Raw genomic sequence first — 12,619 nt, 5'->3', positions numbered from 1 at the left:
GTGATGTGAAAGGAACAGTAGAAGAATCCTCCCAGAGATGGCATGAGGATTAAATAGGATAATAAGGAGCTTCAACAGTTCCCAGCATATGCTAGACGTGCTCTGTCCATTTACTGTGAGGTGTGTGTGTGTGAGCAGGGCGAGCCCCCTTGTCCTTGTGCTGCCTCACCTCTGCCTATGTCAGTGCATGAGATTCAACCTTCACTCCAGGGTGGCCTTGCTGAATAGATTAAGGTCATGTGAAGAGGGAAGGGAGAGTGGAGAGGCGACAGAGGGCAAGGGCTGTCCCTTCTGGGGTCCCCTTTGATTTGTTTCTGTAGCTTTAGCTATGGAAACAATGTAACAAGTCTAAAACACAACTGGCATACAGTAGATGTGAAGTTGTGTTTTTAAATCTAGGTCCATCAACCTATTTTTTTTTTAAAAAAGGAAAATCAGTTGAGATGCAAACGAGCAAAGAGTAGCTCATTTAGACCGTGAGAAGGTGTGAGGCCATTCATCAGCTTTCCAGGCTGACAGTTGTGACAGCTGCAGAAACTTAAGTAATATGTATTGTTTGGAATGGGAGCATTCCAGGAACGCCATGTGAAGAGGGACAAGAATGAGAAAATGAAACTTAAACAGACATTCAGAAGGAACAGGGGAAGACGAGAGCAGCAAAGAAGAGTGAACTGAGCACGCCGTGCCCTGTGCTCCCTTTATGAAACCGGGCAGAGCCACTGGAAGCTGGGTCAAGAAGACTGTTGGATAAGCTGGTTGTATGTGCTGTTTTGTTTGGTGATGTGCAGTTGGAACTATCGATAGGACAAAAGTCATCTCACATTGTCAAACACGCAGGTCTCACTTTGGGTGTAGAGTTTCAGTGGCCTTGCCTAAGAAGTTGGTGTCATTCGAGTTGATAAGGCTCCCAAGAGATAAGCAGACACACCGGTAAAGTTTGGGTATTGAGTGCTTGGGTGCTTGGGATTGAGCACAACTTTGCACATGCTCACCGGGTACTCTACCACTGGGCTACACCTCCAAGAAGAATTAAAAAGAAATGTTTTGAGACAGTGCCTGATGGTGTAGTCCTGGCCAATCTCGAACTACTGGTTCTTCTGCTTCAACTTCCAGAGGCCTGAGATTACAGTTAGGTGTGAGCGCACCTGACTGCAAACCTCCTTAAAGAATTTTAATTTTCTATGTGGAAAGACTGAAAAGCTTATGTGGTCATTGAATCACAGTTTAAATAACAATAGAACATCTTAGGGGGAGATATTAGTGGAAACTCCATTAAAGAAATAAAGCAAAATCTCTCCCTCTAAACAGCCTGAAACGTATCGTAGCACTCCCTGCTGTAGTCACCTTGTTCCAGCAACACTAGACAACCCATTTAGATATTTTAAAATATTAGAAAAGCAAAGATGAAAACATTGTTCAGGCAGAAGAAATGGCTGTGCAGAAAGACTATCCAAAACACTCCTGTAGACTGTAAGAGAGTCCCAGTAATATGAGGATTAAATTTCTATATACGAAAGCCCTTGTTCTGTTATATACACTTGACAACTCTTCTGACAGAATAATGGAAAATACTCATTTCCCATTTTAGCAAAATAGTAACTGTCTAGAAATAAAACTAACACATGCTATTTAAGAGCTACTGAAGGAGATCATGGAGATGCTGCTGTGAGATACTGAGTAAGACTTGGATAAGTTTACCCACCTGCTCTAAGAAAGGTGGTGAGATGCTCGGAACTGATTAACAACTGTCATAGGAACTCCAGGGCAAAGGCCACCAGCATGGAGGAGAAAGGCACACAAACTCATGTTCAGATGAAACATAACTACAGAGATCAGGTAAACTTCGGGGGGAAAAAGTGGTTGCCAAGCAATCTCTGTGCTAATTTCAACCACCGGGCATGGGCCGAGGAGATGGCTCAGTGCCTTGGTTACAAGAGCTGGCTGCTCTTCCCAAGGATCTTAGATCCAATTCCCAGCACCCACATGGAGGGAGGTTCACAACCATTCGTGACTCCGTTTCCAGGGGATCTGATGCCCTCTCCAGGCATCTTTAAGCCCACGGCGTGCAAGTGGTGCACAGACATGCATGCACAGAAAATATGTATATGCTTAAAATATAAATAATTTTAAAAGAATAAAATTAAATAAAAAACACACAGGCTGCCTGTGTCTAAAAGCAGTGGGAGAGAGCAATGCACAATAGAGGAGAATTCCAAATCGACAAGGGGAAATTGGATTAGTTAGTAACTGGGACAACTGATCATCTACAATGTGTGGATTCTCTCTCTCTCTCTCTCTCTCTCTCTCTCTCTCTGCATGTGTGTACATGTGTGCGTGTGCGTAAATTTAAAATTGATCAAAGTTTTAACCAAAATTCCATGAATAAAAAAACCATAAAAGAAAAAAAAATCTGTTACACAGAACTGTTTGAATCTGTGTGTGCGCGCGCACACACACACACACACACACACACACACACACACACACACACACACACACACACATACCCTCTAGTCTATGCCCTGGTAAAGGTAATGGGAAAGTGCAGTGGATATCAGCAAGCACTCTCTCACTAATCTTGAGGTATTTTAGGCCAACCTTTCTCCCACTCAGGCACACATTTCAAGGGAGGAGCAACAAGATCCAGGACTCCCTGTCCTATTGGGCTCTGTAAGGGGATATTAGAGGGAGCTATACCCAGCTGGAACCCAAACAAAGCCCTTAGATCAGCACTGGCAGTGTCACTGTCCCTTCTCCATGTTCAGGGCAGCATAGGACCCTGTCACCTAGATGCTTGGGAAAGCACAACACACAGGGAAGAGACAGTGTGCAGGCCGGGTACTGGATCTGCAACCACTGATCCAGCACAGAGGAAGTTTCTGAGGAGTCACACACAGTTCCTAACAGAACCTGTGTAGTCCAATAGGACTTCCCCTCCCAGGTCGCAGGCTCTCTCCCTCTGAGCAACTTCTGAGGATCAGTTTTCCCTCCACTCATATCCCACATGACCTGACACTCAATGCTCAGAGCAATTAAAGGTTTTCTTTTAAAAAAAACAAACAAACAAAAAACTTTCGATGTGTTATTTCTATGGACATACCATCAAAAGCAATGGAAAATGAGATTATCTTTCCCTCAAACACACCCTATTGGAGGTGTGGAAAAGGCTTAACTTTGTGTCTTTCTGGAGCAAGGAAGACAACAGGTGACAAATAATGTGTGTATATTATAGATACACACATAGATGGATCCAAATGCTTATATCCTGACAAGATATTTACATATATTTAGTAGACTAACAGAATTTGCTGGATTTACAAATTGGAGAGTAGATTACCTCAATCCTCTAGGCACAGGGAAAGGAAAGCAAAACACTGAGATGCTTTTTTCCCACCTGTGTTGACAAGACCAAGAAGTTAATGATTCTATATATTAATGAGGATGTAGGGGACCCATACTCTTGGACAAACACGCTATGTAGAAATGTGAAATACTGTGAACTATTTGGAAAACAATTTGCCCGTAGCTACCAAAATTTCAAGTATCACATCCTTGTATGAAGAATTTCCCATATTTTCATATGTGTTCAAAGGTGCATGTCTGGAAACCACCTAAATATCCAACAATAACATATGTTAATGAATTCCCAAACACTCACATATATTAAAGCAGAGTCATTGAAAAGGATTCATTAAGGTTGGAGAGATGGCTGACAGTACTCGCCACCAAGCCCGATGACTTGGGTGTGATCCCTAGAACCCACATCCTAGAAAGAAAGAAAGGACCTATTGGGGCAATTAGTCCTCTGACCACACCTGTGTGCACACACACCCATGTATGTGCACACATGTGCAGAGAGAGAGAGAGAAGAGAGAGAGGAGTTTGAGGTGGGCATGTTAGATCTGCATGGTATAGAACAGAAGAACATTTCTAGACGTGTTCTGCACCCCTGTGTGAGTTTAGAGCATTCCCGGAAGGAGCATTCCCTCAGACAAAAGTTGAATGCAAGACAAGGACTCCCCTTCACCCACACCCTGTTTAGCCTGAATTTGCTTATGTGGATAGGCATTACCTTCTCTAGGAACTTGAATCGGCGAGGCAAGGTCTGTAAAGACTTCTGGCTGTGAGGAGGGTAGCCAGATATCAGAACAGGACAGCACAGAACAGGAAGTCCACACCGCCAATAATGTATACCAACCAAGAATGCCAGAGTGAAATCCAATGAAGCCAACTAAGAGGACATAAAAAGCTTCCTGTCTATTTCCCATTGCTATAACTGAGTAAGGTGGCTGGGTATTTCTAAAGAAAAAATGTTCCAGGGGTTGGGAAGTCCCAGAGCATGATGTCCTGGAATGATGGGGGCCATCTTGCTGTATCCCAGCACAGGGGAGGGCATTGGATGGGATGTTTAGTAGTGTGTTAGCTGGTATTTGTCTTCTATTAAATCCACTAATGCGGGCTGGAGAGATGGCTCAGTGGTTAAGAGCACTGACTGCTCTTCCTAGAGGTCCTGAGTTCAATTCCCAGCAACCACCTTGTGGCTCACAACCATCTGTAATGGGATCCGATGCCCTCTTCTGGTGTGTCTGAAGACAGCTCAACACATTTTATGTACTCATAAAATAAGTAAACAGATCTTTAAATCCACTAATGCTAATTTGAGGAGCCCATGTTCAAGACCTCCTCCATTCTGGATCGCATCTTAAAGGCCTTCCTCTGAATGCATAGGACTTTGGAGAGTCTCTCAATGTGAGTTTTCAAGAAGGAGGCATTCAAAGGGAAGTATTGGAGCAGCACAAGATAAACACCACCAAAGGAAGCAATCAGGTAAACCGTATTTTTCAGGGCAGCTGGTTTCTTTCACATGCCAGTGCCATGGGAGTTTTCAGCTCTAAAGAGTCGGTCCCATGTCCCTGTGAGGTTCCATACCCTCGGATGCAAGCAGACTCTGACTGAAAATATTCAAGGGCCGGAGCGGGGATTGAACCCGTGCAGCGATTCCATTATTAACAGTGCAGTGCAGTAGTTATACACGGTGCGCTGTGTTAGCTATTAGAGTAAGGAAGAGGAGATTAGAGGGCTATGGGGAAGAAGTCTGTAGGTTATGTGAAGGTCCTATGCCATCTTGTAACAGGGAGTCGAACATCCCCAAGAGTCAACCCCATATCGAGCTGATGCACTGCGTGGACTCAGATGGGCACCCACTTGGGAAATGATATGGACCTAGGAGAGGTCCTGTGGGAACAACTATGGGAACTGGAACATGAATAAGGAGTCAAAATTAAACCTAGCAATGCAGCAATAGGTTCTTAACCTTTCAGAGAAAAAAAATGAAGGTACATACTAAATGTTAAATATTCTTTATAATTTACCCTAAGTATTTTAGCATACAAAGTGTCCTTTTCTTTTCATGGAAGATTTCCACATATTCTGATTTGGTAGGCAGAAATCAACAGGAAGGTAATTGTTAACACACACACCCCCCAACACACACACACACAAGACTGGTGATCAGTGAAACTAAGAAAAACTGGTTTGAGCCAGCTCTTTCCAGTTCCGAAGTAGATATTTGCTGTCCTAGAGCGATATCAAGAAGAGCAGATGGCCCTCTGATAAACCCGCCTGTGAGGAGAAGCGCAAAAGCAAACCAGCAAACGGTTGGCAGAGGAAAGATCGAAGAACTAAAGGGGAGCCAGGGTGGAAGCCACGTGGGGGTGAAGGTCAGCTGGAAAAACAATTCCTGCCTCGGTCACAGCCATGGCCTGACACCTTCTGCAAAATCACAAACCAAGTTAGGCAACCCGTTTTGGCTGTACAGTCAGCTGCCTTGAAGACGGGCACATAACTTGGTTTAATCAATAATGAAAAAGAGGAGATTTGGAAGAGCACACACGTCTGCCTGACCTTGGGCTTTTTCTAGTGCCTTAGGGAGGTCCAGGCCAGCACATTTTAGACCTGGCCTCTGTTGTCTGGGTAGTGCGGAGAGACGGGAAGAGGAGCTTGTGACAAGCGACAGAGCAGCACTGTGCTGTGTGGCCCAGGGACACTGGAGTTGAGGATACTGTGTTAATCCCACTGCATGAGAATAAGACCACTACCACAAATATGAGACAGATTGGAATCAAGCTTGACTCTTAGTGGGGTACACCCAAGAGCTGGCCAACAACTGCCTCCTAACACAAGTGTAAGAGAGCACCCCGGGTCCATTTCTCCGGCCCCTTTTAAGGAGTAAATTCACAAGTACTTGCAAAGCAGGTTTACAGAAGAGGGTCAGTGGGGTCAAAAGGAAGTACAGAAAATGTCAAAAACAAAACAAAACCCAAAACAACAACAACAACACCAACAACACCAAACTCATTTGCCGTGCAATCCCAGACGGTGACTAGGGAGGGGAGGGGGGCTCAGGGTGTTCTCAAAGAGCAACACAAGGTCATGGTTCCAGGCAGGTCAGGCTCCAGGAAACAGCCTTAAAAACAGCAACTCAGCTCTTTTTGTAAATGGAAACTCACGTTTAACAATATAGCACAATAGCTCCTGCCTTCAAAATGGAGTCAGGTGGGGTCCCGAACTGCTAGTTGATGGGGTGGAGGGCATCAGGAGTGTCAGGCTGAACAAATGGGATGGACCAGGGGGAAGAAGACCGAGTAGACAGGGAAGTATTACGGTAAAGCAGAGAGTTAAATGAGCAATTAGAAAAACACAGGCACCTGTAAAAAATATGCTTAAAATATGGCTTAAGATCTGGGGACTATTTTGCATGTTGGTGACTCTGGTTGGCTGGTTCTGTGCATGTGTGTGCACGCACCTGCATGTAGTATAAGCATGTGTTCCGGTGGGTGTGTGGAAATGCCTGAGTGAAAGGCAGAGATCAATGTCTGATGTCTTCCTCTACTGGGAAACAGGGGCTCATCCGTCAAAATGGCTGGCCAGTGTGTCCCAAGGATATATCTGTCTCCACACCTCACACACACACTGTCACACCCCACCCCCACCTCCAGCACTGGAAAAAAAGACCTACTTTCCTTCCTTCCTTCCTTCCTTCCTTCCTTCCTTCCTTCCTTCCTTCTTTCCTTCCCTCCTTCCTTCCTCCGTCCTTCCTTCCTTCCTTCCTCCTTCCTTCCTCTGTCCTTCCCTCCTTCCTTCCTCCTTCCTCCCTTCCTTCCTTCCTTCCTCCTTCCCCCCTTCCTTCCTCCTTCCTTCCTTCCTCCTTCCTTCCTTCCTTCCTCCTTCCTTCCTTCCTTCCTCCTTCCTTCCCCTTCCCCCCTTCCTTCCTCCTTCCCCCCTTCCTTCCTTCCTCCTTCCTTCCTCCTTCCTTCCTTCCTCCTTCCTTCCTTCCTTCCTCCTTCCTTCCTTCCTTCCTCCTTCCTTCCTTCCTTCCTCCTTCCTTCCTCCTTCCCCCCTTCCTTCCTTCCTTCCTTCTTTCCTTCCTTCCCTCCTTCCTTCCCCCTTCCTTCCTTCCTTCCTTCCTCCTTCCTTCCTTCCTTCCTCCTTCCTTCCTTCCTTCCTCCTTCCTTCCTTCCTTTCTTCCTTTCTTCCTTCCTCCTTCCCTCCTTCCTTCCTTCCTTCCTTCCTTCTTCCCTCCTTCCTTCCTTCCTTCCTTCCTTTCTTCCTTCCTCCTTCCTTCTTCCTCCTCCCTCCTCTTCCTCCTTAATTCTGAGGATCAACCCCTCCTGGGTCTTGTGCAGCACTGCTATCCAGACAACACACACACACACACACACACACACACACACACACACACACACACAGAGTTATGTGACAGTCGTCGGTGGGGGGTAGGGGCAAGGGTGTGGCAGGGGTTGGAAGGAGGCGTTGCTGCTTAGTATCACAAACAGCCTCTCAGAAAGTTCTGCCCCCCCCCCCTCCCGTCTAACCTCGCCAGAGGACATGGAGGGAAAGCTGGGATCCGCATTGTGGACTCGGTTTTGTATCTTTAAAGCGAGCAAGAGAGGAGTCTGACATCTTTACTGGTTTCACTGTGACCACTGGCATCCAGCTTTGCACCCAGAGGGAGGAGCATGAAGGACATGAATGAGGTTCTCTACGTGGCCAGGAATGGCTGGTCTAAGGAGCTAAGGAGCCCTTGGCTCTGCCACCTCCAGCCGGTGCCTTGGACAAGTGCCTTAGCTTTGGCAAGCTGCCTATCTCTCACCCTTAGGAAAAAGGACTGCACCAACCCCCACGGCCACAGGGAGGACTCCGTGGTGTAAACCAGGACGACTCCTGATTTATAGGCACGGCTACTCTGTCATCTTCCCAGACCCAATGTCAGCTCTAAGGCAATTTGGGCTCTTAGAGACCCCACTGTGCCTTATGAAGTACAGCTTTCAGATCTGAGCAAAAGATTGTTTTGAATGAATAAATGCTTTTTGTTTGTTTTGTTTGATATTTTGCTTTTGTTTTTTTTTTTTTTTTTGTGTGTGTGTGTTGTTTTGCTTAGAAGTAAAGATTTATTTAGATCCTGGTTGCAAAGAGGATTACTTGAGAAATATACTTTTATCTGTCAATGTCCTCTGTTGCTAGCAACAGAGCTCTCTGTAACTAATTTAAGCCAGAAAAAGGATTCATTAAAGTTTATTTGGAAGCACACGGCTGCTGACGCTGGGTGCTGTTCCCATTTTAAACACTGGACATGAGTCGTTCCCCTCCCCGCCCCCACAGACTGTGAGCTCCTCAGCTCCCACCAGACCAGCTCCTCCCACCTCACTTCTTCATCCCATGGTTTGCTTCTCACTGTCTTAAATTTGTGCCTCTGGTTTCTAAGTCCAAGACCCAACACTTTCCAGATGTTAAGAAACCTGGGAAAGTAGATATGGGGCCTTAGGAAGGTTGTACTCCCAAAACTGTCCCAAGACACAAAAATCTGACAGGCAGACATCATAACCACATGGAAATTCAGAAATCAGATGTTCAGGCTAAAGCCAGCTGTGTGACACATCCCAGTGGTCCCAGCTCTTAGGAGATAGAAGCCAAGGGATCAGAAATTCACCTACACAAGGAGTTTGTGGCTTGGGATACATGAAATCCCATCTCACCCACTAAAAACATTTAAGCAAGAAATGGTGATACATTTCTGTAATCTCAGCATATTGGAAGCTGAGTCAGGAAATTCACAAACATCAGGTCAGCTTGGGTTTCAGGTGAGACAAAACTGTCTCAAATTTTTCTTTCCAATTAACTAAAAATATCTCTATGATATTATTGTATTAGCCTATGACCATTTATGAGATGTATTTAATATATAGTTAAGGTTACAAGCTGAGATACAATTTAGAGATAATGACCACAATTTTAAAAAAGGAGAAAAATCCATTAAATCTCTCAGAAATGTTAGGGACATAGGATCTGATTTAAAAAGAGCATTTACATTCAGTTATTGGATCTGCTCAATTTGTTTTTCTAGATTATTTTTTTGAGATTAAACACTAAAATAGATACATAGTATTTAAAATCCCAGTGGGGCTCTTTTTGCTGGTTCAACTCCATTAATACTGATGTGAGAAAACAGAGGCTCAGAAAGGTTTTCAAGGACTTACTCGAGGTCAGTGTTGGAAGGCCTAGTCATTCATTGTTTTTCCCAGAATCCTTTCCTCAAGCTTCCCCAACACGGCCATCAGGCAGGAGGCTTGGCTCACATGGGCCCAAGCCTTACGCCCTTCAATATCTACCTAGAAAGGCTAATTTTGCTTGCTATGTTCTGTCCCCTCAGACCTGACAGAGAAGTAAAATCAAACCAGCGCCACAGAGACCACAATGTAAAAATCTGCCTCTTTTTTCTGCATGTGTGGAAAAGCTCACAGAGTCAAACAGGAAGTCTGGCCTCCCACAATCCCTCCAAGAGCACCAGCTCATTGCCTTAAAGAGGCCCACCTTCTCTCGGCATTGCGGCCCTGGGACCTTTGAGACACTCAGACCACAGACCCTTGAGAGACACTCAGAGCAGGCCCAGACCATGGAAGTTATTAATCTCATCGGGGTCCCAATCAGGGCCCAGCCTCCTCCCCGAACCTCACCTTGGCCCCACGCTGGAGGCCAAGGTTTCAAACTGTAAGATAGGGGTTGTGTGCGTGTGGGGGGTGGGGTGGGGGGTACAGAAGCATTCAGACCACAGTGGAAGATGACTGTATTCCTAACCCACACGCAGACCTACTCTGGGGTGAAGTAAGACAGAGCAGACGGGTGAGCATGTCCCAAGGAGACCACTGGCCTGAGTTTTAAGGGATGACCAGGAAAGCCAGACAGGAGGCTGACTCCGTGTGGAAGAAGCACAGTTTTATCTTCCTGCACAACACTGAAGAGTCTGATGTGAGCACACGGTTCCTGTCATCATCCAACGCTGGTGACGTTTTAAAAGCAGCATCACACTTCCTGTCCAGCCGCCATCGGAAAGCTGCAGCCATGGCCCTGCGCTACCCCATGGCCGTGGGCCTCAACAAAGGCCACAAAGTGACGAAAAACGTCAGCAAGCCGAGACACAGCCGCCGCCGCGGGCGCCTCACCAAGCACACCAAGTTCGTGCGCGATATGATCCGGGAGGTGTGCGGCTTCGCGCCCTACCAGCGGCGTGCCATGGAGCTGCTCAAGGTGTCCAAGGACAAGCGAGCACTCAAGTTTATCAAGAAGAGGGTGGGCACGCACATCCGCGCCAAGAGAAAGAGGGAGGAGCTGAGCAACGTGCTGGCAGCCATGCGGAAGGCGGCGGCCAAGGATTGATGACCCCTCCCCCAATAAAAGATGGTTCTTAAAAAAAAAAAGAAAAGAAAGAAAGAAAGCAGCATCACTAACTCTCTGTCACACCCTGCGGTGTAAAGGCAGGCATGGGAAACGCAACGCAGAAAGCAAGACTATATCAGAAGGAAATGACGCTGGCTAGGTAAAGCCTCCTAGATGGATATTTAACTTCTCTGAAGCTTTTCCGGAACATAATGATCAGCCCTGGGGCAAAGGGAAGGGGGAGGGGGGGGAAAGGATGTCCTCAAAGGAGAAGGAGGAAAGAAGTGGCCAGGCGAGGAACAGGCGCCCTCCAGTCCTGCCGAATGGGAGAGCATTCCTATGCTAGCACTTCCTGCCTGATTTAATTTGAGTCATTCGGCAAGCACTATTGACAGCCAGGCATGGGCTATGTTTCGATCTAACAATTATTATTTGCTTATATCTAGAGAATGGTGTTATGGTATATCAATGACCCATAGATGGAAAATAAGCACAAAAGTAAGTGTATTAGAAATCCCACACACTGGGTTCTGTACATTAAAATCTATTTAGTGGGTAAACCAGTTTCTTCTCTCATCTACATCTGGAAGCTTCCTTAAGTAGGGGCAAACAGAGATGAGAGAGAGAGAGAGAGAGAGAGAGAGAGAGAGAGAGAGAGAGAGAGAGAGAGAGACCAAACCCAGCCCCAAGAGCAGTTCCACTTGTATAACTATTCTCTCCAAGAATGTATGGGAATGTTTATGGTGGCCAAGTGGTAGTGGTGCACACCTTTAATCCCAGCACTCAAGAGGCAGAGGCAGGCGGTTCTCTGTGAATTCAAGGCCAGCCTGCTGCCCCCAAAGAGGATTCTCTGAGATTATCACAGGGGAGGTCACAGAAGGTCACATAGCCCTCAATCCGGCCTGGCCAAAAGGCAACGCTCTGATGAAAACTGGGCCTAGTCCTGCTAACGGACTAGTAAGAATAATCTCTCTCACTATGCCAATAGGTTTCTTTTTTTGTATGAGAAAGAGCTGGTGGCTGGAGTTGGGACAGGGCACCCAGGTGGGGATGGGGGTGACAGAAAGGAGACAGGGACAGGCAGAAGAGTAACTGAGGGACTGCCCCAGAAAACAGACAAGAGCCCTATATTATACAGATGTCTCCATGTCTTTACTATTGGACCCCAAGTGGGACCCCCAAAAGCTTTGCAAGAGGTATGTGCTTTCATGCCCACAGTAGTAGTTTTCCTGTGGTTTTGACATTCAGCAGACAGTATTGGTTCTCGAGAATGTATTAGCACCTTCATAACTTGGCAGAGGGCCTCATTCCTAGTCTTAAAGGTGACTCAGGTTACATACCAGCCTATCCCAGAGTGATTCTTTACCTAGACACAATTCTTACCAGCTCTCTCTTAAAACTCCTCCCAATTCTTCTCTAGAGGCAGTGCACTAGGAAATAGAAATGAGAGGGTGGGGTGTGTGTGTGTGTGTGTGTGTGTGTGTGTGTGTGTGTGTAAAATAGCACCCAAGGCTGACCTCCGGCATCCACACCCATGGGCAGCATGTGCATTTACACAGACAGTAACACATATACAGTCAATACACACACACACACACACACACACACACACACACACACACACACACCACAATTGGTTTCAAACTCCTCTGCCAGACTGAGAGCAAGTCATGGGATTTTCCCTGGGCTCCGAGTCTCTGAATCAGGAACCACACATTTAGGCTGCTGAACCCCATAGACTTCAGGTGCCAATCATGTGACATAGGAGGTCTTTAGAGTTCATTCCAATCTGCCCCCTTCACCCCCAAAATAGAAGAGCAGATAATAGACTAAGGCAGAAAATTTGAGTTCAATAGATCAGAACTAGCCTGGGCTATATAGTAAAGAGGGGTGGGACAGGAAGAGA

At 46.3% G+C, this 12,619-nt stretch overlaps 1 protein-coding gene across 1 annotated transcript; it reads left to right on the top strand.

Moving 5' to 3' along the window:
- Positions 1 to 10,340: 10,340 nt before the first annotated feature.
- Positions 10,341 to 10,771, top strand: Rpl36l7 (ribosomal protein L36 like 7). The gene has a single exon (XM_039103453.2). The coding sequence runs from the start codon at positions 10,399 to 10,401 to the stop codon at positions 10,711 to 10,713; it is 315 nt and encodes a 104-aa protein (XP_038959381.1). The 5' UTR covers positions 10,341 to 10,398; the 3' UTR covers positions 10,714 to 10,771.
- Positions 10,772 to 12,619: the final 1,848 nt, after the last annotated feature.

Source organism: Rattus norvegicus, chromosome 2 (assembly GCF_036323735.1).
Source record: "Rattus norvegicus strain BN/NHsdMcwi chromosome 2, GRCr8, whole genome shotgun sequence".
NCBI classification, from domain to species: Eukaryota; Metazoa; Chordata; class Mammalia; order Rodentia; family Muridae; genus Rattus; species Rattus norvegicus.
The sequence above is the reverse complement of the archived record's forward strand: the minus strand, read 5'-3'. Positions and strand labels throughout refer to the sequence as shown.

Excerpts from the sequence above, each read along its gene's own strand:
- Rpl36l7 (XM_039103453.2), top strand. The coding sequence starts at position 10,399 with ATGGCCCTGCGCTACCCCATGGCCGTGGGCCTCAACAAAGGCCACAAA.